Raw genomic sequence first — 27191 nt, 5'->3', positions numbered from 1 at the left:
TGATAAGTCATCTCCCTCTCAATACAGACCAATAAGTCTCCTGTGTGTTATGAGTAAGTTGCTGGAATCCATATTAAATAGAGAAATAGTCAACCACCTCAGCAGGAATAACCTTCTTAGTGACACACAATATGGTTTCCGCTCTGCACGATCTACCGCAGATGTGCTGACGGTTATATCCCACAGGATTAGTGAATCTCTTGACAAAGGCTTCCTTTCTAGGGCAATTGCTCTCGACATATCAAAGGCCTTCGACAAGGTATGGCATAAGGGTCTACTTCACAAGATTTCCAGCTACGGTATAACTGGAAATGTTTTCTCAATCATTAAATCATTTCTCTCCGATAGGCTCATAAGAGTAGTGGTAGATGGACAAAAATCGGAGGCCTGCAATATAAATGCTGGAGTCCCTCAGGGGTCAATCCTGGGCCCAACTCTCTTCCTGATCAACATCAATGACCTCCCTAAACACATACTTAAATCATTCGTTGACATCTATGCTGATGACACGACCATCTACGGCAACACATCAAAGGCTGTAAATGACAAAGTTCTCTCTGATTCTCTCTCCTCTGATCTCGAGCGCGTGGTTCAGTGGGGGAAGATGTGGCTGGTTACCTTTAATGCATCCAAAACCAAACTGCTATCCTTACATCATCAACGCTCTGATCCCCATCTGGCATCAATTGTGATGGATGGCTCTCGTCTGGGTGAGGCCCCGTGTTTTGACAAGCTTCTGGGTTTGACCTTTACTCCTGATCTGAAATGGAACACATGCATCAAGTCTGTTGCCAAGGTCACTGGAAAGATGGTGGGATCCTTCTACCGCTCCAGAAGATATCTCACTACTGATGCATTTCTCTATCTATATAAAAGCCAAGTACGTCCAAGGATGGAATACTGTTGCCATATCTGGGCAGGAGCTGCTAAAAACAGCCTATCCTGCCTTGACAGAGTACAAAATAGACTTCGTGGCTTAGTGGGGGTGCCCTTTTCTCTACCCTGCAACCTCTCTCCCACAGAAGAGACGTTGCGAGCCTGTCCTTGTTTTATCGTTATTTCCATGGCAGATGCTCGTCTGAACTCCAATCTCTGGTCCCCCCTCGCCAATCTTTCACGAAAAACACCCGTCTAGCTGAATCCACTGTGACAAATTTCCCCCACTCTATATCTGTGCCTAAATCAAAACGCAGATTCCATGAACAAAGCTTCTTTCTTAGAACTGCACGCCTGTGGAACTCTGTTCCGCCTGCCTGCTTCCCTCCGGACTACAACTTGGATGTCTTCAAGTCCAATGTTAACAAATTCCTAATGAACCGCCCCCTTAAGTAAACATTTCAGCAAATCTCCTCACTAACGTAATGTACTTGCAATAACGCTTATCCCTGAGTGACTTCCGGGCCTTGATAAGTGGTGATCACTGTGTAAAAAAAAAAAAAAAAAAAAATGTAACTCTAAAATAAAATATGAGCACTCTTTGAACAGAAAATGCCTACAAACAAACACACCAAACCTGAATAAGAACTGAAGAAAACAAAGTGGATACATCGGAGTGACAGAAGACTCTTGAGCAACAAGAAACAACACATACAAGAGCTCATTTAATTAAAAAAAAAAAAAAAAAAAAAAAAAACAAGCATTTTCCAGGTACATATGGCACCTTAAAACTTGTCAGTTCAAAACACATAAAAAATAACATGGAAATCAAGAAATTAGCACCAGCTGATAGCATCTCGTGACCCTAAAGAGAAAATAATGATAATTACATAACCAGTATAAAAAGATTCTGCTAAACAAATGATAAAAAATTATATCTAAATCTAAACAGTTGCAATAAAAATAAATTCTTACTTAAGCATCTGCAAAACAACATTTTTAAAGACTAGAACAAATAAATAAAAAATAGAAATAAATAAAAAATAAAATTGTAAATAAACAACAAATGAATTATAAATACACAAATTAATAAACAATAATAAAGTTAAAACAAATAAACAATAAATTCACAACATAAGTAAATAACAAATTTTTAAAAAAATTGTTAAAATTGTGCTTGAAAAAATAGTATGAGATTATGGATAAAAAATATTATCAATAATTATCAATAAAAATATTATTATCAATAATTATGAATAATTTAAAACAGCTAATCAGAAGGAAGACGACTATAAAGCCTGGGCCACCTACGTGCAGGTTTGTGAGAAGGCGGCAAATAATATGAACTTAGACACAAACAAGTAAACACAATCATAGTAATCACTTATATCTGAAACAAACAACTTTCTCAGGTTTCATTCTAGATTGAGCTGAACTTAGGATCAGATTTGACGTGATGGGGTTAGAAATGTCAGACTCAGCATGATATGAGATCATTCGGGGGTACGATGTCACAGAAAACAGAACAAAGAACGGATTAGATTTAGAGGCAGTTTGTTTTGGAATATTGCTGTAAACAAACGGTGAGAGCACCATTATCTGTTTGTCTGTAATATAACTGTTTTATTTTTTTTTTCATTTTCTTTCTTCGAAGATTGTAATGCTAAATATGGGGCAGCCAAACCAGCTGCTAACATTGCCCTGTTTTTTATTGAAGCCATCAGAGAGCTCTTTTTAGTATCCTCACTGTTCCCTTAAGTGCAATTGTCTGGATCTCTTTTGTACTTGGTTCACCAGGAATATTAGTTAGGTAGGACTTCAGGTTCTTCTTCATAAGCCCTGTAGCACCTATAATAACTGGTATGATTGATATCTCCCTAAGATTCCAGTTTCTTTTCATATCATACATGAGACCTTGATATTTGGTCTGTTTCTTTATTTCAGCTCTGTTCAGACCTCCATCATTAGGGACACTCACTTCAACCAAGGTTGCAACTCTCTCTAACATTCCATATAACTATGTCAGGTTTGGCAGCAGCATTTTCAAGGTAGGTGGCTGTAGGGATTACATGGTCGTAATGTATGGTATATGTATGTATCTATCTATCTATCTATCTATCTATCTATCTATCTATCTATCTAAACAGTTAATTAGAGTAAAATAACTGTCTCTCTCTTTTGTTACTTGTAAAACGCTGAATGTATTGTAATGTCACCACTTGGTTTAAATAACTTCATTATGCACATATAAGAAGACAAATTAAGTTTGAAATGGGAGATTTATTTGAGGCAAATACACCTCTCATTTACAAAATTATGTTTTAATCTTAATTCGTCCTCTTATACATGCATAACAAAGTGATGACAAGGTGATACATAGCAGCAGAGATGATCTAGCTAGGGAAAAAGAAAGGGACAATAAAGATACTAGATGATGAAGAGAAAAAAGGCCCTGCAACATAACCCATATTCGACATACATGCTTAAATATTAAGGGCACATGCAGCACTTGTCGATTATGAGTAAAAAAAGGGAAAAAGAAGAAACTAATTGAGGACACAGATAGGTTACAACTTTTAAGTAAAGGGCTATGTAACAATAGTATATAAAAATAAGCTATTTAACAATCTGAATGAAACCGAATGTTGCATCAAATTCTAAAATATATAATTGGATGAAAGCGATTTTACTATTTATATCTCTTGGCTTGATGTGTGCCCGTTGACATAACAGCTGTTGTTGATTTTCCAATGCCTGTCACACATGCCAGTCCAAAGTTTGAGTAAAAATCAAAACAATAAAACCACTTACTCACAACTGCCAGTCATACAGATTATATGGACTCTGAATATGGACGTAAAAATATATTTGTCCAAATATAAGCCTGGGTTTCTGAGGGTTTTTTTTTTTTTTTTTACTTTTTTATTGTAATTTTGATTATATTTTATTCAGGGAGAGGGGGAGCTTTGTTCGGTTGTAAAATACGCTTAAATATGATATTTTAATTTGTCCAGATTTCGTATACATTATTATAAAGTCATGATTTCAAAGAAAAAAAAAAAAGAAAAGTATTTCGGTGCCATCAGCTAGAATTGAAATCGAAAGCAAAACTGTAGCAAGAATGAACATTAAGCTGAGAAGTTTGAAAGAAGCACTTTCAGATAATGTATCTTTTATCTGCATCAGTCTTTGTTGTTGTCACTAAGTTTCGACTATGGGTAAAGACATACTTCAACTATGAAATGATGAAGTAGATTAATTTAAGTGACCTCATTTTTTGTTTGTTTTTTGGCTAAAAGTTTTTTTGTTTATTTTTTTTCTGCTTTCATCTTTTAATAAAGACACAAGGAAATTGAAACAAAGAAAAGTCTGTATACAGGTACGTGTAATTCCTTATGTTATCAGTGGTGACCATTTCTGTATGCTTAAGCATGCAAATTTTTGCTGCAAACAACTAATTTTCTGGACATTAAGCAAAGTAATTCTGTATGTTATCAGTGGTGACCAATTCTATACACGCAATCACAGGCATATTTTTGCCGCAAACAAGTTTTCCAGATATTAAGCCATGTAATTCTATATGTTATCAGTGGTGTCCATTTTTATATGTGCATGCGCATACAGAAATGGCCACCACTGATAACACATAGAATTACGTAGCTTAATATCTGGGAAACTATTTGTTTTTCATCTAATTATAAATTGTTTGGCAAAGATAATTATGCTATAAGAAAAGGCACTTTGGTAAGTGCGCATTGAAAACAGCCTTTGTTCATGCTATCACGCGTAGCGTAAATGAAGGCTGTTAAATAGTGAAAAATAGTCCCAGGGTTCTGTGGTTAATACCACGCAAACGGTAAATTTGCAATGGAAATGGTTATCATATTCTTTTAAAGCACACCGAAATCTACAAACAAAATATATTTTTCGATATGAACATGAGACGGGCCTTAAAGTATTGTAGCAGCTGAAACTTGCTACAATCACAGGCAGGAGCTAATTCGTGTGGTGCGAGATTTGAAATCATTTTCTCCCTTGCTTGTCCAATCACAAGCCAGCTTTCAATCACGTGACCAAGTACATAAGACACGAAATTACAAACTCTCTTACTCTCTTCCTCGCTGGCTTCAGCTAGCAGCAGACATTAGCCCGGGGCTTTGACCCCGAGTCGAATGTGTGTACAACAAGCAACAATGGCTCTCTTCAAACTCACACTTGCTTCCACATGCACTCCACACGTTCTCTTTCTTATCACGAGACACTAACCCTTTGCTTTGTCTCTACTATCGCACGCACGCTACTACATACGTAAATACACTGAAGACTTTGCCCTTTCTTTCTCCTTTAACCAGCATCCTTTCTCCCAACAACTATTAGCTGTAAACACGTGTAAATGGAACTGAACTATTCTCTCTTTCAACCAGCCAGCATGATATTAAATCTATCTTTACAAAATAGCATTTCCACCTACTAACCCGTTTCTCTCTTGTACACTCTACTAACGAGGATGACAAAGAAAGTTGTTTATTAATATTGAATGAAACTCCATTTCGTTGTTCCTTCTCTATAGTATTTTCAAGTTAAATTCAGTTTTTACAATGTTTTTGTTTATTAAATTGTTAGGTACCGTAATTTTCTAGAATAACTTTTTAAATTTAGTAATTAAGTGAAAAAATGAAATTCTTTTCACTTGATTAAATAATTTGAAATAAAAACAATTATTTCTTTTTAATTTAATTATTTTTATTGTGCAATAATTGATATCAGTTTGAAATATGTTAAACATTACAAAAAACAACATTATTAATGACAGTAAAAAAGTCTCCCGCTATCGACTTGCACATGGAATTCGGAATACGAGCATGTTAGCAAGAATAAGTGAAAGTAGTTCAAGGAGATGTCTCCTACAGGAGAACTAAAGTTACTTGTCAGCAACAATTTTAAATTTAATATTCGTTCAAAACAATTGAATGCCCTTAAAAATTAACTTTTTAAAGGTAAGTCTTTAGCTTTTTTTTTTCATTTCTATTTTCACCCTAAACAAGGTACAGTGCCACTTTGATGTAGGGGGCTACTATTATGGCCATAAGTTGCAGGGATACTATGTAGGGAGTTGAGCAGCAAGATGTCTGTTCACATTGCACTTGAACTTCTGTATGCCAGCACAAGTTGGGAAAACAGGAACGCGCAAGGGAGTTCTAAAGTCTAGCAGTTCTGGGGAAGAAACCATTAGCATAGAGGCCTTTATACATCTAGGGATCTCCACTGTGTAGGGATGGAATTTTGCTTCTTGTCGGGTTTATTTACATCAAGGGGGTACAAGGGTTTGTAGTTTGCTGGAGCATCCACCATTGAAATACTTGTAGAACAGGCAGAGGTGTGCAATATTTCGTCTATGGGACAGAAATTGAAGCTTAGATGACAGTTCAGGACTTATCAGGTTGTCGACTCTCTTTTGAACCCTGTCCAGGAGTGAGAGACTATTAGCAGATGCACTAGCCCAAATGTGACAACAATACTCCATACATGGGCAAATGGTGGCCTTGTAGAGATACAGGATACTTTCAGGCGTAAGTAGCTTTCTAGCATGGTAGAGAGAGCTTACCTTCTTCATAGCGGCCCTGGCAATGCTCTCAATGTATCTGTTCCAATTCATCTTCCCTGTGAATGTTAAGCCGAGAAGTTTGAAAGAAGCACTTTCAGGTAATGTATCTTTAGGCAAAGCTATTTGTGGTTGATCAGGTAACTATCCATTTTTGTTCCCATTCCACTACAGATTAGAGATCTTCCTCTAGTGTTTCTGCCATTTCCTTAGATATCTGATCATTTGTTCCCCATGCCTGTTATAGGGCGTGGTGTCATTAGCAAATATACCCACATCAGAGACAATTTTATCAGGGAAGTCATTTCTGAATATTAGGAATAATAAAGGTCTAAGGATAAACCCTTGAGGTACATCTGCATCAATATCATATTGTTTAGATGTACGACTGTCGAGGACAACCTGGATTCTTTTCTTATTTAAGAAGGATTTAATTATGTTGAGTATTCGTCCAGTGATACCGTATGATCTGATTTTATTGAGAAGACCATTGTGCCAAACCCTAGAATATCTAGGGCTACCGCTCTACCCTTTGTCCAGTGTATGGTATATATGTTCAGAGATTAAAGTTAGTATATCTGCTGTAGAACAGCCTTGCCTAAATCCATATTGTTAGTCAATCAGAAGTTTAGCAACTGTAAGATGATGGACTAGAGCTTGGTTAATTATGGACTCAAATATTTTGGTGAAAAGTGGGAGGAGGTTAGTGGGTCAGTTCTTTCGCCAGAATTCTTGTAAACTGGTAGCACAGGAGCAGTTTTCCAGCAGTCAGGAAAACAAGATTCGTTAAGGCATTTGTTGAGAAATTTGGAGAAGATTGGAGCAACCGCAACAGACCATTTTTTTAATAGCACAGCCGGGATGAGATTGGGTCTACATTCTTTTGAGGTGTCTAGGATTTTTATGATTCATGCACTTGAGAAAGGGGTGATTTTTCAGATCATCTAGTCTAATCTGTCCGCAAAGGAAAGTCAGGGAGGGAGTGGTTTCCTGGGACCAATGTGGAGTTTGAGGCAAACCAACTGGCAAGCATGTTAGTCTTCTCGGTTGCAGTGCAAATAACCTCATGATTGTTGGATAGTGGGGGAATTGTTGATTGCCCAATATTTATTACACTGTTGTAGATTTTCCAGAAATCACAGGTTCCTAATTTTTGGGGGCTATTTTATAATACTTAAAAATAATGAAACAATAACAATTTATTTGGGTTGCCTGATTGGGGGTTTGTATTACAATACACAGACGTACGAAAAAGTGGTCACAAAATAATATAACAAATAAATGTTATCAAAGGCAAAATAAGTTACTTTTCTCCCTATCTTAAAAAGTTTTAGTGGTTTTACTAACTTTAAAACGTTTGATTGGTTCAAAACTCATACATATATCGATATATGTGAAAAAGACAAATGGTGGTGAGCTGACTGTTAAATATGTGAAGTTTGGAAAATGAGTTAAAACTAAAAAATTCTGCAAAATACTGCTGCCACGGTGACATATATTTGGGCAATCTTGGATGCAAGATGGCGGCCGCGTACGGATGTAAAAAGTGGAACGGAGCGCAAATTTTAGTGAAATGAAATTAGCCAGAGGACTGTACAGCCTAACAAGAGAAAAAAAAAACAACTCAACTGCTGATAACAACTAATAATAAGCATGTTTTAATTATTAGTAATGAAATGAAATAACTAAGAAATGTTTTATTTTTGTTTCAACTAGACTGTAGTTTCACATAACATTTTAATAAACAAAAAATACTGTAAAAATTGAATTTCATCGTCCTTTCTCTGCATAATTACCAAAAACAAAATAATGAAATGAAAAAACAAAGAAACTTTTTTCTTTTTTTCAAAATAGGACTGTAGTTTCACAAACAGGACTGTAGTTTCACATAATGATTTCATGAACAAAAGATACCATAAAAGTTTAATTTTATGGTATCTTTCTCTGCAGGATCACCAAAACAAATCAATGAAATGAAAAATAAAACAAAAACAATGAAATGAAATGACTAAAAAATAATGTAATCTCCCAGAATAGCAAACAAAATAATTTAAATGTCTTTTTTTTATTTAAGAATAAAAGTAGTGTGAACCAAATATGGCCGCCACGTGACAATGCAACATGAAACAAGCGGAAAAGTATTTTGCAATATCGTGAAAACTAGTTGCCGGCCTCAATTTTAAATGCAATATTCGTTTTCAGCAGACTCGAAAACCCTCGAAAACAAGTTTTAAAAAGGTAGCTTGTGTGTTGGTCTACCCGGCCACATTTACTAAAAGTTAATTTAAATTAAATTTTTCGTTATTTTATGTTTCTAATTTAATTTTATCCCCCCCCCCGCCGCCCACCCCACGCCAAAAATAAATTTGTTATATTTTGGGGTTTGTTTTGTTTGTGAAATTGTTAAGTGAAAGTACAGAATGGTTTCATAAAAGAAATTTAATCCCTCCTCCCACCAAAAAATAAATTAAACTTATCGTTATTTTATGTTTCAAATGTAATTCTCCCCCCTTTCTCAAAAAAAAAAAAAAAAAATTTGAATTTGTCAATGTTTTGCCGCCTTCCCGCAATCACCAAACTTGAAAAACTGAAAGGGGTAACATGTCTCATTGAATGCTAGTTGGCCAAGAAGTGGGGGCTCATTTTATGTTAAATTTATATAGGAAATGATCCCCACTCTAAAATGTTTAATTTAATTTTTTTTTCAAAATTTCTTCTTTCATCTATAATATAAATATCACCTGTTTAATGTATGTATGTATGTATGTTTGTATGTCTGCCTAAAACTTTCGACAGAGGCAATGGATTTTCATAAGATCAGTATCGTTTTGAAGCTCGACCCTTCGGACGATAAATATCGAAAAATTGGTCAAAAACATTAATTCCTTCACCTTCAACGGAGCACTTTTCTACAAGGAGGGATCGCTTTCTTCACCGATATTTTTAAAAGACATCCCCTCTTTTAAAAGATATCCCCTCTTTTTGATTGACTAGCCTTAATTTAAACCCTCGTCACTTCCGGCTTGGCAATGGACGCACTAGCAAAGATGTCACTTTCTTGTTTTTTTTTTCACATTCTTTTCCTTTTTCATGGTATGGCTTTGAGCCTGCCTGCCTTACTACCACTTTTTTTTTTTTTTGCGCCGGGCACCTGTCTGTTTAAATGTATGTATGTATGTATGTATGTATGTATGTATATCTCCCTAAAACTTTTGACAGACGCCTTGGAACGTGACAAAACCAATATCATTTTAAACCCCAAACTATCGGACAACAAATATCGAAAAATTGGTCAAAAACATTAATTTGATGTTCGTCATTTCCGGTTTTGCGATGGACACAACAGCAAAGACGTCATTTTTGTTTTTTTCACACGTCTGTATGTTTTTATGTCTGCCTAAAACTTTGGACAGAGGCGACGGATTTTCATGAAATCGGTATCATTTTGGAACTCGACATCTTGGACGAGAACTATCGAAAAATTGGCCAAAAACATTAATTCCTCCACCCTGGGCAGTTTTCTATAAGGAGGGGTCAATTTTTTACGAGACATTTTTGCAAGTCATCGTATCGGTTGGATTGACTTTGCCTAATTTTAACGTTCTGAATTTTGATCTCGTCATGAAGTAGGGGTAAGACGTCAGATTTTCTTTCAATTTCTTTTCCGTCTTCGCATCACAGGTTCGAGTCTGCCTACTACCACTTTTTTTTTTTTTTTTTTTTACTGCTCAGTACACACCTCCAAACACCCGAGCAACGCCGGGCACCCAGACTAGTAGACTAGTATTATTCATAAAGGCCATTTAAACGTATTAGGCAAAAAAAAAAAAAAAGAAGAAAAATGAAGATCTAAGATATTCATTTTCTTTTTTTTTTTTTTTTTTTTTTTTTTTTAGGAGTTAAAGGACGCTGGCGCTGGGTCACGTCGTAAAAATTGAAAAAACGAAAGAAAAAAATGTTTTAGAATATGACATGTTCGTTCCATGACGAGTACGTAATTCATAAAAAATTGTATATATATATTTTTAATCACGTCACATTAATCTATCACTGGGCATCGTCGTGGTTCCATCCGATGAAAGAGCCATATTTTCGTATTTAAAACGTCTTCTTTAGTTTCGTAAAAAAAAAAAAAAAAGAAAAAAAAAATGGCGAAAGCTGTTGTTTGTATTCCAGGTATAGTACTGTTTATTTCACACGTAAACATTGTTTTTTTAACTATCAATGAAAGTCATCTCATGAACTTTGTATTTAAAATTTAAAACTGACGCCGACTGGTAAAATCGGTTTCATAATTGTTGTTTATTTAACGTTTAGGTTAAATTCCATTGTAGGTGAGGAACACGTGTTTAACTTGAAAAATCCAGTTTAAACAAAATTCGGGGTTTGTATTACTGTACACATAGATTCGAAAAAGTTGTCAAAAACAAATATATAACAAGTAAATGTTATCAAAGGCAAGATAAGTTACTTTTCTACCAAACTGGATATATTTTTTGTTTTTCTTCAATATAACATGTTTATTCAGCTCGAAAAACATGCAGTGTTTACCGATGTATTGGAAAATTCAAAATGGTGCCCGACTGTCTCTTTAACACGGTAAGTTTGGCAAAAGATGTTATAAATAATAAACTAGACAAAATACTATTAAAAAACAACCGAATATATGTCACGGTAACATATATTGAGCGAATTTCTAACAGTATTTTGTCTAGTTTATTATTTATAATACCTTTTCCCAAACTTACCCTCTCCGAGAGAGAGTCGGCTGCCATTTTGAATTTTCCAATACATCGGTAAACACTGTCAGCTTTTCGAGCTGAATAAACATATTACATTAAATAAAAACACGAAAAATATGTCCACTTTGGTAGAAAAATAGGTAAAACTATACAAACACCGTGACAGCGAATTAACCCTAAACCCTAACCCTAATCCTAACCCTAACCCTAATCCTAACCCTAACGCTGTCACGGTGTTTGTATAATAATACCGAAAAATAACTTTTGATAACATTTATTTGTTATATATTTGTTTTTTGACAACTTTTCGAATCTATGTGTACAGTAATACACCCCCCCCCCCAAACGGATAGGAACAATGTTTGTTTTAAGTTTCACCAATAAATATCGATCTCGGATACCCTGGTCAAATCACCGCTAAAAACAAAATCGTCCGCGTCCATCAAACATAAACATCGAATCGGAAATTCGAAAACAAAATAAAACGAACTTTATTTTATTATTACCAGAAAAAGATGTAATTCCCCTGTTATTATTTTAGTAAGAACGAATTACTATTTCGTTATCTTTCTTACTAAAATGAAATAAAATTAGTAGCATTTACGGTATTTTTTTAGATTAGGTCCACCCACCTCCACAATTTTCTTTTCAATGACAACTTTTATAGGTTTTCGACGATGCTGACTACGAAAATTGCATTGAAATTTTGCAGAAATAATTAGTTATTGAGATATAAAAAGTTGTATTATGCATTTTATTTTTTGGCGGCCATCTTTTTTATGCGCGTGCAATGTCAGTCATAGATGAGTAGATTTGTTTATGGCGCACACGCGCGTAAAAATGGCCGCCAAAGAATACAATGCATAATACAACTTTTTATATCTCGATAACTACTTATTTCTGCAAACTTTCAATTTTCGTATTCGGCATAGGGTTATCCTGACGCTCCGCACTTCTTTATTTACCTTGGAAGTGACGTCACACAAATCTTATAATACGGATGGCTACAATTGTAAAAATAATTTGTTTTATTTTTCTTTCATATTGAGCTCCTTTTTTCTCCCGTTTAACTTTTTTTTCTTTCTCTCCCATTTCTTATTTTGAGCTGAGAATTTATTTTATTTTCATTTTGAGCTCTTTTTCCGATCCGGCGTTACCTTTTTATAGGTACTCCTGCCTGCGCCTGCGGTCCTGCACTCCTGCACCTGCACTTTACGACCCGAGCTATTTTTTAACGCTATTATTTAGAAACCTATTATTTAACATGGGGAAGGGAGGGTGTATTGTAACTATTCTGTACTTTCACCTAACAATTCAATTAAAAAAAAGGTAAATATGAATAAATTACTCCACCCTCGAAAATGCCTTTAAAATTACCACTCTTAAAGGTTTTCGGGGTCGCTGAAAACGAAAATAACGTTTAAAATTACGGCAAACGAGTAGTTTCCAAGATATGAAGAAATGTTAGTTTTAAAAAGTTTACGTTCATTTTACGTTAAATTATTATAGAAAAGTGATCCCCCAGACCTAGAAGCAAAACTTTGAGCCTCCCCAAGACGAGAGCCATTCATTTCAATTGATGCCAGATGGTGATCAGAACGTGTTGTATTGTGGTGTCGCTCATAGGTTGGGAATCGTAGTAGTAGGACTCCCTGGCTGTGGTACATAGCAGTTTTAATTACGTCGGTCGTCCGTGGGTTCACTTGTTTACTAAGCGGTTGTCATGACAACAAGTTAAGACTAGTGAGTTATCTCACCTTAGACTGGCACTTTTTCCTTATCTTGCCTCTCGTCAATTGTCAAAAATGTCATAACAACGTTGAACCTGAAAACAAAATGGTTGACAACTTAGAACGATCAGCCGTAACTTAAAAATATGCATTAAAAGACGTAAGTCACAATTGCTTTTGTTTTTATATAAAATTATATTTTACAATATATTTACAATTTAAAACAGTTTGTCTTTTTTTTTCTTTTGGTGATTTTGAAGTTCACTGAGATGGTAACAGTGTTCTCACAGTGTTCTGAGGAGGGAAATGACGTTTCAACGATCCGGTCTTCAGCAACACGTGCTGTCTCTTGTTTCTCCTCTCTCTGCTAGCTCTCTGCTTCTTCTCGTTAGATTCACCGTTTTTATTGGCATTTTGTCGCTTTGTTTTTTTTTCCTATCCACGCGATCTGTCAATCAGCTGATCGATAATAGAACATGCGTTCTTTAGTCACGTTTTGACAATTTCTTTGCCGGTTCCTGACCTCGGATGATCATCCGATTTATCTTCAGCTGACCGACACGTGAATTTACCACTCATGCCAATATCTGTACTTCCAGAGCTTACGAGGAATGTCACGTTTCTTTGTTTTGTAAACAAAAAAATCGTCGTCCGATTTCTCTGTTTATGACGTAAGCCCTTTCTCTTTTCAACTGGTGGACAATTGATTATTCGATGCCCACTCTTTTAAATCTTTTATTAAAGAAGTTTATTCTTTTCAGTTATGTATGATGGTTCCAGCCATCCATTACATAACACCCCTCCATTAACCATTTTTTTTTTTTTTTTTTTTCAATCGTCTATCGGTCCATCGATATTTCCAATAATGTTTTTAATGTCACAATTTATTTTTTTTCATCCCTTTTTCTGTTTTTTTTTTTTTTCGTTTAACTTAAAAAAAAATAAAAATAAAAATAAACAGCAACACGAAAAGCATAAGGTCTTCTTCGGTATAAGTGCATCGGCCGCACTTAACAGCAAAATATACGCTGCAAATTTACCAATTTTACCGAAGTGGTCGATTTGTCCAATATTCTCCACTACCTCGGCTCTTTAATTAATATGACTAATTAACTAAATACGAGTCTTACATTTTAATGACTTGTTTAAAATGTGGGCAGCATATAGTACAAAAATTTCGACCAGAACGCCAGGATTCTAAATGTTGGTGGCAACTCCGAACTCCCTATGATAAGGATTTTCTAAAATCAGCAGAGTAATTTTCTTAACCAATCCAAACATCCTGTTTTGCGCTCCCGACCCGCAGTTCGATTATAACCTGAGTTCCCAACCCCCGTGCTAGCCCTAGCTACGGTTGGCTGATCCCTACTATCATAATCAACTCCGCACGACCTGGGCACTAAATTATATATATCTTCCTTCGATATTTCATCAACTTCTTTAGCCCTTTCAGCCGTCATGCTACGTGTGATTATTTTTCGTTCCATCAACGGGACCCTGTTTTCCTGACTTGGGGATTCTCGTTGATGGCGATTGCTCTGTTGGGGATAATTTTCTTCCTCCCCACTAGAGGATTCTTGATCTGAACTACTTTCTTCTACCGGTGCTGACAGGGTAGTTTTTCTACAGCCCTCTTGCTTGTTGGGGATATCCCATTCCTCCAGTTCTGCTTTCCGAAGGTGTTCCCCATGGGCTTTTGTTACTGCCCCCGTCAGTTGGCTTCTAATTCTATACGAGACTGGCCCCGTCTTCTCTATTATTACGTAATATGGAGACCATCTTACGTCTAGCTTTCCCTTTTTTCTATTATTTTTATAATAAACTAAGTCGCCAACTTGAAAATCGACTGCTTTCGTTTTCTCGTGGCCCTATCTATCATTTTCTTCCTAGCTCTCTTTACATTGTTCCTGACTAATGTAAAGGTCCGATGCATGTCCTGCAGAGCGATCTCATGATCCTCTTCCCCGTAGTAAATACTACGCGGCCTCAGTATGTTGTCTAACGGCAAGACGTCTCTATTATAGAGCAAATAATAGGGGGAGTACTTCGTTGTTTCGCTGACATGAAACCTTACAACAGCCAGCATCTGATTCAAGTACATGTCCCATGAACGGTCATTGTCCCCTATTTTCTTTGCTAGTACGTCATGCATCGTCCTATGGAATCTTTCTATTTTCCCATTACTTTGCGGGTGGTAAAATGAGGTGGTCACGTGATCAACATTAAGCTCTTCTAAAGCCCTTTTCATGATCCCATTGACGTTCTCCGGTCCGTTATCCGTAAGTAACTGCAATGTTGCACCGAATCTGGGAAATATTTCCTCAATTAAGAGATGCACCACTGTCTCTGCCTTTTTATTAGGCACAGCGAAAGCCTCAGGCCAACCACTATACATGTCGATGAACGTGACTATGTATTGATTGCCTGACAAAGTCCTTGGATAGGGTCCGGAAATATCCAATGCAATCTTAGCAAAAGGAAAAGAAGGCATGTCGGTCTCCTGCATTTGAGGTTGTTGCTTCCTCAAATTTCTGGTCTGGCATGGGACGCATTTCCCTATGTGTTCGTTCACCTTCTTGAACAAACCAGGCCAGAAATACTTCTGTTTAATGAAGTAGAATGTTTTCTCCACACCCATATGACCATTCTCATCATGGTATTGTTTCAATACCTTCATCCTCAAATGTGACGGAATATATAATCTAATTACAGGATCGTCGTCGGGTTGCGATAAATAATATATGATATCGTCCATTATGATGTACTTTTTTTCTTCCATCTTGGACGTTTTACCGCTCCTCATCCGTTTCTTTAATTCGACGATCTGACTATCGGCGTCTTGTTCTTTACACATATCCAAACCTGATAGTGTAGGACGCTCGCTTACTACCGGTGAGTCTTCGTCATCCTTATGCGATACAAACTCTCTTGGTTCAAAACGATTCAAGTTTATCGCACTCACCGTGTAATTTCTATCATCTATTTCTACTGGAGGATCGTCTTCATCCCGACTCGCATTTACCGCACGGGATAAGAGATCTGCACTGACGTTATCTTTTCCTTTTAGGTACTGTATGGTGCAATCATAGCCAGCCATACTTAATGCCCACGTCTGTATCTTCCTATTATGTATTGGAGATTTCAGCAAGTACTCCAATGGTCTGTGATCCGTGTAGATGGTGAACTTAGCACTATGCAAGTAGTGATTCAACTTTCTTAAGGCATAGTGAATCGCATATGCTTCTTTCTCTATTGTTGACCATCTAGTCTGGGTATCAGACAACTTATGAGATAGAAAATAAATGGGTTTCTCTATCTCCCGACCCTCCTCCGGGTCGTAGACCATTTGAGACAAGGTTGCTCCGATCGCATAATCGGAGGCATCCGTGTATAACCTGTATCCTTTGTTAGTGTCCGGGTATGCCAGCATCACCATCTCTGCAAGCTTCGATTTCAATCGATTAAAAGCAGATTGACATGCATCGTCCCAACAGAAACGTGCATGCTTCCTAGTTAACCGAATTAACGGTTCGGCGATTACAGAAAAATCCTTGATAAATCGCCTGTAATAGGATGTCATGCCTATAAAGGATCTAACCTACTTCACAGTGGTTGGGGTCGCAATTGCCTGAATTGCTTTAACCTTGTCTCCCTCCGGCTGGATACCTTTCTCACTTACTCGGAATCCCAGATATTGCACTTCCTTGCCGAAAAACTCACACTTCGCCGCTTTTAACCTTAAATTATGCCTACGTAAACTACCTAGCACTTTTTCTATATGCCTAACATGTTCCTCCTTTGTTTTGGAGAATATCAAAATATCATCCAAATAAGGCACGGCGAATTTTTCTGTCCCTGTAGCACTACGGACATTAGCTCCTGAAACACTCCCGGAGCGTTAGCAAGTCCGAATGGCATTACATTAAATTGGAACAGTCCTCTATGACAGGTGAACGCAGTTTTCTCTTTATCTTTTTCGTTCAACTTTACCTGCCAATACCCTGATTTCAAGTCCAACTTTGAGAAGTATTTTGCTGACCCAAGCGAGGCCAGTATATCATCAATTACTGGTAGCGCTCGGGCATACTTCTTTGTTATCTTGTTCAGGGCCCTAAAATCTACACAGAACCTCTTTGTTCCGTCTTTCTTTTTTACCAAAACTATCGGGAAACTCCACGGACTGTTTGACCTTTCTATCACCCCTGCCTGTAGCATTTCCTCTAGTGCTACATTAACTTCTTCTCGTTGTTTGAGAGGTGTTCTATACGGGTTTTTCTTTATGGGATCGTTTTTTCCTGTATCGATCCTCATCTCTACTGTGTCAGTCCGGCCTAAATATCTATCCTCTGTGACGAATAAATCAGTATTTCGTCGCAGGACTTTATTTAAAACTTTCCTCATTTCTTCCGGCACTTTTATGCCGTTGAGGTTACTTTTGTTTCCCGACTTCTTTTGTTTATTTGGCTTTGATATTGCCATTACTACTTCTGTTCTTCTACATCTACCTATCTTGTAACCTTTCTTTAATTTTACTGTCTGGTTCGTGTTATTCATAATTAGCAAGGGAAAGCTTTTCCTACCTTTAATTTTAACTACCGTGTTTGCTACGGATACACCACTTAGATCACTTAGGAAGCCCTTATCTATCTGCACTACTTCATAATCTAAACCCTGACCGTTCCTCATTTCGGCACGAGCTGTGCACGCATGTAAATGCTGCGGTTTCAGGGTGACATCGTGCCTTAATCTAACTATACTCGAAATATGAGCCTCCTCTTGCAGCGCTATGTACTCGCTGCCTAATCGGATTGCTCCTAAATCAAAGTACATTCTAACACTATTTTGCTTGAGCCAGTCTCGGCCCAATATGACGTTCCTATTAAGGTTTTTCGTCACTACAAAATCATGTCGAATGTACTGGCTTCCTACTTTAATTTGTAAACGCGCCACTCCTTGCACTATGAGAGGTGACCCGTTTGCAGTCCTTAAATTCATCTCTATTTTCTTTATCTCAGGCTTCTCTCTGAGACCTTCTAATACAGTACTTTTTATTACAGAAATTTCGGCGCCAGTATCTACTAAAGCCCTAAACTTATTTTTCTCTATCTTAATAGGGATGCAATTAGCGGTGCCCATATGTCCTATGATCTTTGACTGTTCACCCCTCTTCCTCTCGCTGAGCGTCTTGCGAGTGGGGTCTGCTCGTTTCCCGTCTTAGGGAAGGTGCAGTTCCTGGCTATATGGCCTTTTCTGCCGCAATTGTAACACTTAATCCCCAGCCAAGAGCGCTCTTGCCTTGAAGCCGGGTCCCCTATTAAATCCTCTATAATTCCCCTGCCCCCTATCTGGCTCTGGGAATCTTTTTTTCCTTATCGCTTCTCTTCGTCGATTAATTCACGTTGTGTTTTTTTTTCTTCTTCTTTGTTGTTGTGTATGTGGTAATCAAGTTCTTTTTGTGTAAGAATTCTTTTTGTTTAGTTTTGTTTTTGTTAAAAAAAAAGTTCTTACTTATCACTCTTGCGGAGTGAACTGGTCATCAAGGCACCAATTAATACTATGTTGTATTGTGGTGTGGCTCATAGGTTGGGAATCGTAGTAGTGCGTAGGACTCCCTGGCTGTGGTACATAGCAGTTTTAATTACGTCGGTCGTCCGTGGGTTCACTTGTTTACTAAGCGGTTTTCATGACAACGAGTTAAGACTAGTGAGTTATCTCACCTTAGACTGGCACTTTTTCCTCATCTTGCCTCTCGTCAATTGTCAAAAATGTCATAACAACGTTGAACCTGAAAACAAAGCGGTTGACAACTTAGAACGATCAGCCGTAACTTAAAAATATGCATTAAAAGATGAAAGTCACAATTTATTGTATAAAATTTATTGTATAAAATTATATTTTACAATATATTTACAATTTAAAACAGTTCGTCTTTTTTTTTCTTTTGGTGATTTTGAAGTTCACTGCGATGGTAACAGTGTTCTCACAGTGTTCTGAGGAGGGAAATGACGTTTCAACGATCCGGTCTTCAGCAACACGTGCTGTCTCTTGTTTCTTCTCTCTCTGCTAGCTCTCTGCTTCTTCTCGTTAGATTCACCGTTTTTATTGGCATTTTGTCGCTTTGTTTTTTTTTCCTATCCACGCGATCTGTCAATCAGCTGATCGATAATAGAACATGCGTTCTTTAGTCACGTTTTGACAATTTCTTTGCCGGTTCCTGACCCCGGATGATCATCCGATTTATCTTCAGCTGACCGATACGTGAATTTACCATTCATGCCAATATCTGTACTTCCAGAGCTTACGAGGAATGTCACGTTTCTTTGTTTTGTAAACAAAAAAATCGTCGTCCGATTTCTCTGTTTATGACGTAAGCCCTTTCTCTTTTCAACTGGTGGACAATTGATTATTCGATGCCCACTCTTTTAAATCTTTTATTAAAGAAGTTTATTCTTTTCAGTTATGTATGATGGTTCCAGCCATCCATTACATAACACGTTGATGATGGAAAGATAGAAGCTTGGTTTTAGATGCATTAAAATTAACCAACCACCTTTTTCCTCGTTGCACCATGTGTTCAAGAATAGGAGAGAACTTGGTAATTTACGGCCTTTGAAGTGTTTCTATAGATGGTAGTGTTGTCAGAATAAATGTTTACAAATGATCTCAGGATGCGATTTGGGAGATCATTTATGTAGATCAGGAAGAGAGTTAGGCCCAGGATGGACTCCTGAAGGACTCCAGCATTAATACTGTGAGTTTCTGATTTCTGTCCATCAACCACTACTCTTATGAATCTATCAGAGAAATGATTTAATAATTGAGAAGACATTTCCAGCTATACCATAACTGGAGATTTTGTAGAGTGGACCTTTATGCCATACCCTATCAAAAGCCTTTGATATGTCAACGGCAATTGCCTTAGAAAGGAAGCCTCTATCGAGAGATTCCCTAATCCTGTGAGATATCTGCTGTAGGTCTAGGAGAACGGAAACCATATTGCATGTCACTGAGAAGGTTATTTTTGCTGAGGTGGTTAACTACTTCTCTATTTAACAGATTCCAGCAACTTACTCATGACGCACAGGAGACTGATTGGTCTGTATTGAAAGGGAGATGACCAATCACCTGAATTTTTAAATACGGGACATACTGATGAGGTTTTCCAGGGTGTTGGCAAGCAATTCTCCTTAAGATAACACTTAAACAGCTTTGTAAGTATGGGAACTCGTTCTGGTTGAAGCTTTTCAGCACTATAATAGGAATGCTGTCAGAGCCAGTTGCTTTACTTAGCATTACAAGTGTATGCTGTATTTTCGTGGACATCGGCAATATTGTATACCTAATGTGCTTCAACAAGCTATATCTTTTTTTATTTGTTGATCAATTTTTAAAAGAATTACATTGATGGAAAGAGAATAGAATAAGCATTCCAATGATGTTAATTTATTTTTCTTTTATGCGTTCAATGTTTTGATGCTCCAAGTTAAAAATGAAAAAACGGTAAAAAAAAATGACAACAAAAAGGGAAACACTTTTTTCAATGTTTTCATTTTATACGTTACGTTTGCATACACATGCGCGGGATTAAATTTGATTGGATATGGCTGAAATTTTACAGGCTATATAAACATCTCTACTGGTGTTTGATTTTTATTTTTACGATCACAGGAAGCAAAGTTGACGAATATTTCAAAATTGATAAGATAAATTGGCATATGTCATCAATTTTCATATAGATAATAGTTTCAGAATTATTTTCATGTATAATATGTAAATATTTGATAATCATGAATTGTGCGGAATTTTCTTTAAAATGTTATCTTTTATAGAAATCAAATCCGCTTACAGAAAAAAGCATTCTCTTAAAAATAGAAAACTGTGTTTCTGCTTTCATCTTACTAGACTAGTCATTTTTTATTCTGAGCCCGTCAATTTAAAAAAATTATTTTCAAGTTTTTCGAATATGATTTCCAAACAATACTATTTTGTTGTTTTTAACGCTTTACGTACACATGCACTAAAAGCGTTAAAAAACAACAAAATGTACTAAGTACATGTGTTTAACTTAGTTGTACTTAAGGTGGAATTGTGTTTTTTAGTGGTCAAAAAAAAAAAAAATACATAACAAATAAAAGGTACTTGTGCACTTATGCTACCATGCTGAAATAATAACATTATTATTTAGAAACCCATTCTTAACATGGGGAAGGAAGGGTGTTTTTTGTTAACTATTCTGTAATTTCACCTACAATTAAATAAAAAAGATATTGTGAAACTTGAATTTATTTTTAACTCATTGTCAATACCATTTTTTCGAATCTGTAAAACAAACCCGTTTTTTTTTTTTTAACTGGGGATATCAACTCCCCATATTTCCTCCTATAACACAGAACACGCTAGGTAACATACAAATATCCGTGCATGAGGTCGCCAAGCTAATCAAGAACCTTGATTCCAGTAAAGCAACTGGCCCTGACGGCATCCCAATTATAGTGTTAAAAAAGCTTCAACCAGAACTTGCTCCCATATTTACAAAACTGTTTAAGCGCTGCCTTAAGGAGAAGTGCTTTCCGACTCCCTGGAAGACCTCATCAGTTTGCCCTGTATTTAAGAATTCAGGTGATAAGTCATCTCCCTCTCAGTACAGACCTATAAGTCTCCTGTGTGTTATGAGTAAGTTGCTGGAATCCATATTAAATAGAGAAATAGTCAACCACCTCAGCAGAAACAACCTTCTTAGTGACACACAATATGGTTTCCGCTCTGCAAGATCTACCGCAGATGTGCTGACGGTTATATCTCACAGGATTAGTGAATCTCTTGACAAAGGCTTCCTTTCTAGGGCAATTGCTCTTGACATATCAAAAGCCTTCGACAAGGTATGGCATAAGGGTCTACTTCACAAGATTTCCAGCTACGGTATAACTGGAAATGTTTTCTCAATCATTAAATCATTTCTCTCCGATAGGCTCATAAGAATAGTGGTCGATGGACAAAAATCAGAGGCCTGCAGTATTAATGCTGGAGTCCCTCAGGGGTCAATCCTGGGCCCAACTCTCTTCCTGATCTACATCATTGACCTCCCTAAACACATACTTAAATCATTCGTTGACATCTATGCTGATGACACGATCATCTACAGCAACACATCAAAGGCTGTAAATGACAAAGTTCTCTCTGATTCTCTCTCCTCTGATCTCGAGCGCGTGGTTCAGTGGGGTAAGACGTGGCTGGTTACCTTTAATGCATCTAAAACCAAACTCCTATCCTTACATCATCAACACTCTGATCCCCATCTGGCATCAATTGAGATGGATGGCTCTCGTCTAGGAGAGGCTCCGTGTTTTGACAAGCTTCTGGGTTTGACCTTTACTCCTGATCTGAAATGGAACACATACATCAAGTCTGTTGCCAAGGTCGCTGGAAAGATGGTGGGATCCTTCTACCGCTCCAGAAGATATCTCACTACTGATGCAATTCTCTATCTATATAAAAGCCAAGTACGTTCAAGGATGGAATACTGCTGCCATATCTGGGCAGGAGCTGCTAAAAACAGCCTATCCTGCCTTGACAGAGTACAAAATAGACTTTGTGGTTGGTGAGGGATGCCCTTTTCTCTACCGTGCAACCTCTCTCCCACAGAAGAGACATTGCGAGCCTATCCTTGTTTTATCGTTATTTCCATGGCAGGTGCTCGTCTCAACTCCAATCTCTGGTCCCCCCTCGCCAATCTTTCACGAAAAACACCTGTCTAGCCGAATCCACTGTGAAAAATTTCCCCCACTCTTTATCTGTGTCTAAATCAAAACGTGGATTCCATGAACAAAGCTTCTTTCTTAGAACTGCACGCCTGTGGAACTCTGTTCCATCTGCCTGCTTCCCACCTGACTACAACTTGGATGTGTTCAAGTCCAACGTTAACAAATTCCTAATGAACCGCCCCCCCCCTTAAGTAAACACTTCATCAAATCTCCACACTAACGTAATGTACTTGCAATAACCCTTATCCCTGAGTGGCTTCCGGGCCTTGATAAGTGGTGACCACTGTGTAAAAAAAAGAAAAAAAAAAAGAAAATATCTAAATAATAATAATAATAATAATTAGGTGGCTCGATAAAGAATTTCATTGTGATGCATTTTGTAAATTTTTACCTTGTTTCCACCTTAACATTTTTCTTTAAAATGACTACCTTTAAATGTTTTTGAGTATGCTGAAAACGAATATCGCATTTACAGTTTCCGCAAATAAGCAGCTTTCCAGATATTAAGCAATGTCATTTCTTATGTTATTGCTGGTGGTCATCTTGCTATGCGCGTTTGTGCAAGTTTCTCGGGGCTGCGTTTGCACATTTGCATGTACCAAGATGGCCACCAGCGATAACATAAGAAATGACATTGCTTAATATCCGGAAAACTACTTATTTGCAGAAAGTTAAATGTGACATTCGTTTTCAGCATACCTTAAAACCTATAGAAGTAATCATTTTAAATGTTAAGGTGAAAATAGGTATCCCAAACCAAAATTTTATTTTTATCATATCTAAAAAAAAAAGTAATGTGGGCATGTAGATTTTTGTAAACCATTTACAAAAATACCAAATTTATTTTGGTAGGTCAATTAGCCATCAAGTTATGATCATTCAAAGTTTGTCGGAAAGTTTAAATTTGCTATCGTGGCCGAGAAGCCAAATTTCATAGTCTATAACTAAAAATGTAAGCTACTAACAAGTGAAAAATCCTTGTAAATGTAATGTCATCTTGTAGTAGATGAAAATTAATACAAATTTAGGCAATAAATATTAGATGAAACCAACTTAAACACTAGGCAAAATCCCTCTATCAACGCGAAAATAGTGAAAATACGACACAGAAAGGCAATTTTAACTGTTCATATCAATTTCATTTTAATAGCTAATGTATTGAATCTTCTTAGTATGATTCAAAACGCATTAGAGATCAAGATAATTCTTTATTTTAATTATAAATTGATAAAACCACTCAATTGTGGACCATGTAAAAGCAGTCAAACAGGCAATTTTGTAAAAAGGGCAAAAAAGGTAAAAAAAATGAGTCAAAAGTATACGTTACTGAAATTGCTGTAAAAATGTAACCATTGAAGTTAGAAGCTTGAAACTTTGCAACTTTACTAATTTTGGGGTGAGGAATTCAAAAAAATGGTTGCCTTGTTTCTAATAACAAAACTTTTTGCCACAGAAATACTTTTACTTTGGGAAATTTAAACTCGCCAAAAAAGCACCGACGACAATAATATTTAGAAATTTTTTATGCAAAAAAAAGGCACAAATCATTTTTTTTAAACATTGAAAAACTTTCAACTTAAAAAACAAGTAAGAAAGATATTTTAGGTCTTACTACAATTCCTTTCTTATCGATCTTCTCTCAGAATTCTTTCATAGGCTTCTGCTATGGTAGATATCTCAGGAACCCTCCAAATCCTACCATCACTTGAAACTTGCATTACCTCAAAATCCTATCTGTAGACAAATGCTGACTCTACTTGTGCAATGTCATCTGATAAAGGCCATCGAAAATAATCTTTTCTACTTTTTGTTTGCATTAAAAATTTTACTACAGTGCTGGATGCAGATATAATATCAATGACTTGGCCAATGTAAAAGTTGGTGTCATAGTAGACAGCTACCCATTGTCCTTGATGTTCATAACTGAAGATATCCTGAGATGGATCTTCATCACAACTGCAGGAGTTATCTGAATGTTCAACAGATTCACTTAGGGAAGACATTTTTTGTTGTTTTGGTGGAGGTGGAGATGAATCAATTGGATTTCTTTTCAAGTAGTCAGAGAGAGCAGCTTCCAGTTGAACTTTATTTCCACTGGTATTGATTTTGACACCTAAAACAACCTTGAGGTATCTCAGTTGGTCTTTGAGTGCTTCCAAACCACTTTCTGAAATTTTTTTTATCTGTTTATCAGACTTCACTGGACCACCATGCTTAATAACAGAGTTAATAATTCTCTCTTTCTCAGCAGCAGCTTGACGTTCTTTTTCCTTCTTTAATCTTTCATTTTGTGCAATTTTTTCTTGGACACAAAGTTTCACAAGGGCTTCTTGTTGTGCATGTTTTTGTCGCAAATGTTTTGCATGTTTTCTGGAGATGCTCAGAATGGATTGCCTCTTTGTTGATGGTATTACTTCCAACCAACCTGTTGTCCGATTGCGCTTAAGCATATTTGAAGATGATCGATTATGTAGTGATGCATGTCGTTTTGTTTGCATGCTAAAATCTAAATCTCCAAAGGCATGCTCACCTGACAGATTTGTTAAAGGGCAGCTCTTCAAGGCATCTCTCATCTCCTGATCTACATCTTTTCCAAAAGCACCTCCTTCTAAAAAGTCATGCAACTGATGCTTAGTGACAATGAGGAACTGAGTATCTTGCGCAAACATTCTAAAACAAGTTCAGGGGCCGTGAGACTAATACAGAGAGACACATTGCCTTCCTCAAAGAATTCCCCATTAAATACACCTTTACAGTCAGATTTTAATAACAACTGGGGATTGTTGATCCAGCATTCTAAACTTAGAGCCATTTTCTTGATATAGTGATGGAAGTCAACATACTGAACAGTGCTGTTAACAAGTTTCCAGAAAGGTTTGGTCAAATTAATGTTCAGCAAACCAACTGCAGCAAGTAGGGAATGTAGTCTCTCATCAGAAATGTCAGCCAAAACACTCTGTAATTTCATATTGCAAGATGTTGCAAACACAGATAAAAATAATTTTATGTGCTCTTTATGGTGATATATTGCCAGGGCATTTTTAAATAGAGAATTAAACCTATTTGCCCGATAACTTGTGATTTGAGATTGGTACCCTTCTTTGCTGCAGAATGCCAGCCATTCTGTCCTGCAACCATTTTTATTGTTTATGGGTGTATGTACGGGTGACTACAAAAAAAAATTAATATGCGTTCTGTCATAATTTCTGTTAATGCTGACATAAAAAGTTTTTATGTAATTATTTTCAAATTTTAGGACAAAATAATTTAATATATTTGCTAATATATAGCCTTGGAACTGAGTTTTTATATTTAGTCAGTTTTTTTCTACAAAGCGTAAATGTTGACATGTTTTACGAATCCAAAACAAAGAAACAAAAAATAATAAATAAATAATGCTTATTTTAAGTAATTTATTTTAAATAATTTTTTTTTAATTCTCTTTTTTTTTTTTTTTTCATAATTAAAAAAACTTATGTTTCTGAACAATAACAAAAACATATACTTTATCGTCATAAGTCACTAGCCGAACGTTTTGTTTATGGAATTTAATTAAAATAATTTAACAATGCTAAAGTTTATCCAACCGAAAAAAATAAAAGTTTCCGTCAGTTTTGTACACGGTTTTATTAATTAATTTAATTAAAATAATTTAACAATGCTGAAGTTTATCCAACCGTAACCGAAGGAGAAAGCGATGAAAGAACATATGAAAGTTTGAAAAAAGCTATAGAAAATAAACTGGCATTATTTTTTAAATTGTAAATTTTCATTTTTTTTAATGACGTTCTAAAAATATTAATTAAAAAAATATCTTTCTATAACTTTTAAATAATAAAGAAAAAACAAACTCACCTAAGAACTTTGATAAGTCCATAGTGAAACGAGTTGTTTGTTTATGTTTTTCCGTTCAGTCAGTCAGTACGTTGTGCTGCTGCTGTGTGGCTACTGGCTAGCTGACAGTTGATAATTGGTCTCTCTGGCATTAAGTTGAAAATCTCTGTAGGTACCCTAACTTTTATTAGTGTGCGCTCCTTGATTTATGGGGCCATAAACATGACACCAACAGATTATTAAAGAGGAGATATTCCTCTACAAAACGATGCCTTTTTCGGAATTCTTACTATAAAATTTCTTTCATGTTTCTTTCACTGAAGTTTTCAAGTTGGATTTTTATTTTAGAAAAACCACTTATAACCTTTTAATAACCTCACCATGTTATTAAGTGACCTTTTTTCTTTAAAATGATACCATTTTTATATACCTAGAGACTCACAATATGAAGCGCAACAAATTTGAAAAACATCAACATTTTTTTTGTGTAAAAAAATAAAGCGACAGTTACCAAAATTAGAGGCATAACTTGAAAAATCCTGAAAAAAAAACTATTAAAGACACAAGAAAAAGAATTATATATTTATAAAGACAAAAGATTAAATTTTATTTAAATCAAAACCATATCAAAATAACCCAAAAAACA

At 36.2% G+C, this 27191-nt stretch overlaps 1 protein-coding gene across 5 annotated transcripts in view; it reads left to right on the top strand.

Annotated features, from left to right (window-relative positions):
- Nucleotides 1-27191, top strand: part of LOC145283680 (exosome complex component CSL4-like) — a 141968-nt gene that overhangs the window by 35163 nt on the left and 79614 nt on the right. For 2 of the 5 annotated variants that reach the window (XM_080132698.1, XM_080132699.1), the window contains exons 2-3: nt 2821-2924; nt 4218-4255. In XM_080132698.1, coding sequence (XP_079988824.1) covers nt 2896-2924; nt 4218-4255 — 67 coding nt within the window. In that variant the 5' untranslated portion in view covers nt 2821-2895. Of the gene's footprint in view, nt 1-2820; nt 2925-4217; nt 4256-10474; nt 10655-20020; nt 20162-27191 lie in introns of those variants that run through there. The other 3 variants (XM_080132702.1, XM_080132700.1, XM_080132701.1) reach the window with 3 other exon arrangements.

The sequence above is a fragment of the Euprymna scolopes genome, chromosome 8 (genome assembly GCF_053919585.1).
Source record: "Euprymna scolopes isolate OS-2025 chromosome 8, ASM5391958v1, whole genome shotgun sequence".
Taxonomy (NCBI): Eukaryota; Metazoa; Mollusca; class Cephalopoda; order Sepiida; family Sepiolidae; genus Euprymna; species Euprymna scolopes.
Note: the sequence above shows the minus strand (reverse complement) of the source record. Positions and strands in the feature narration are given on the sequence as shown.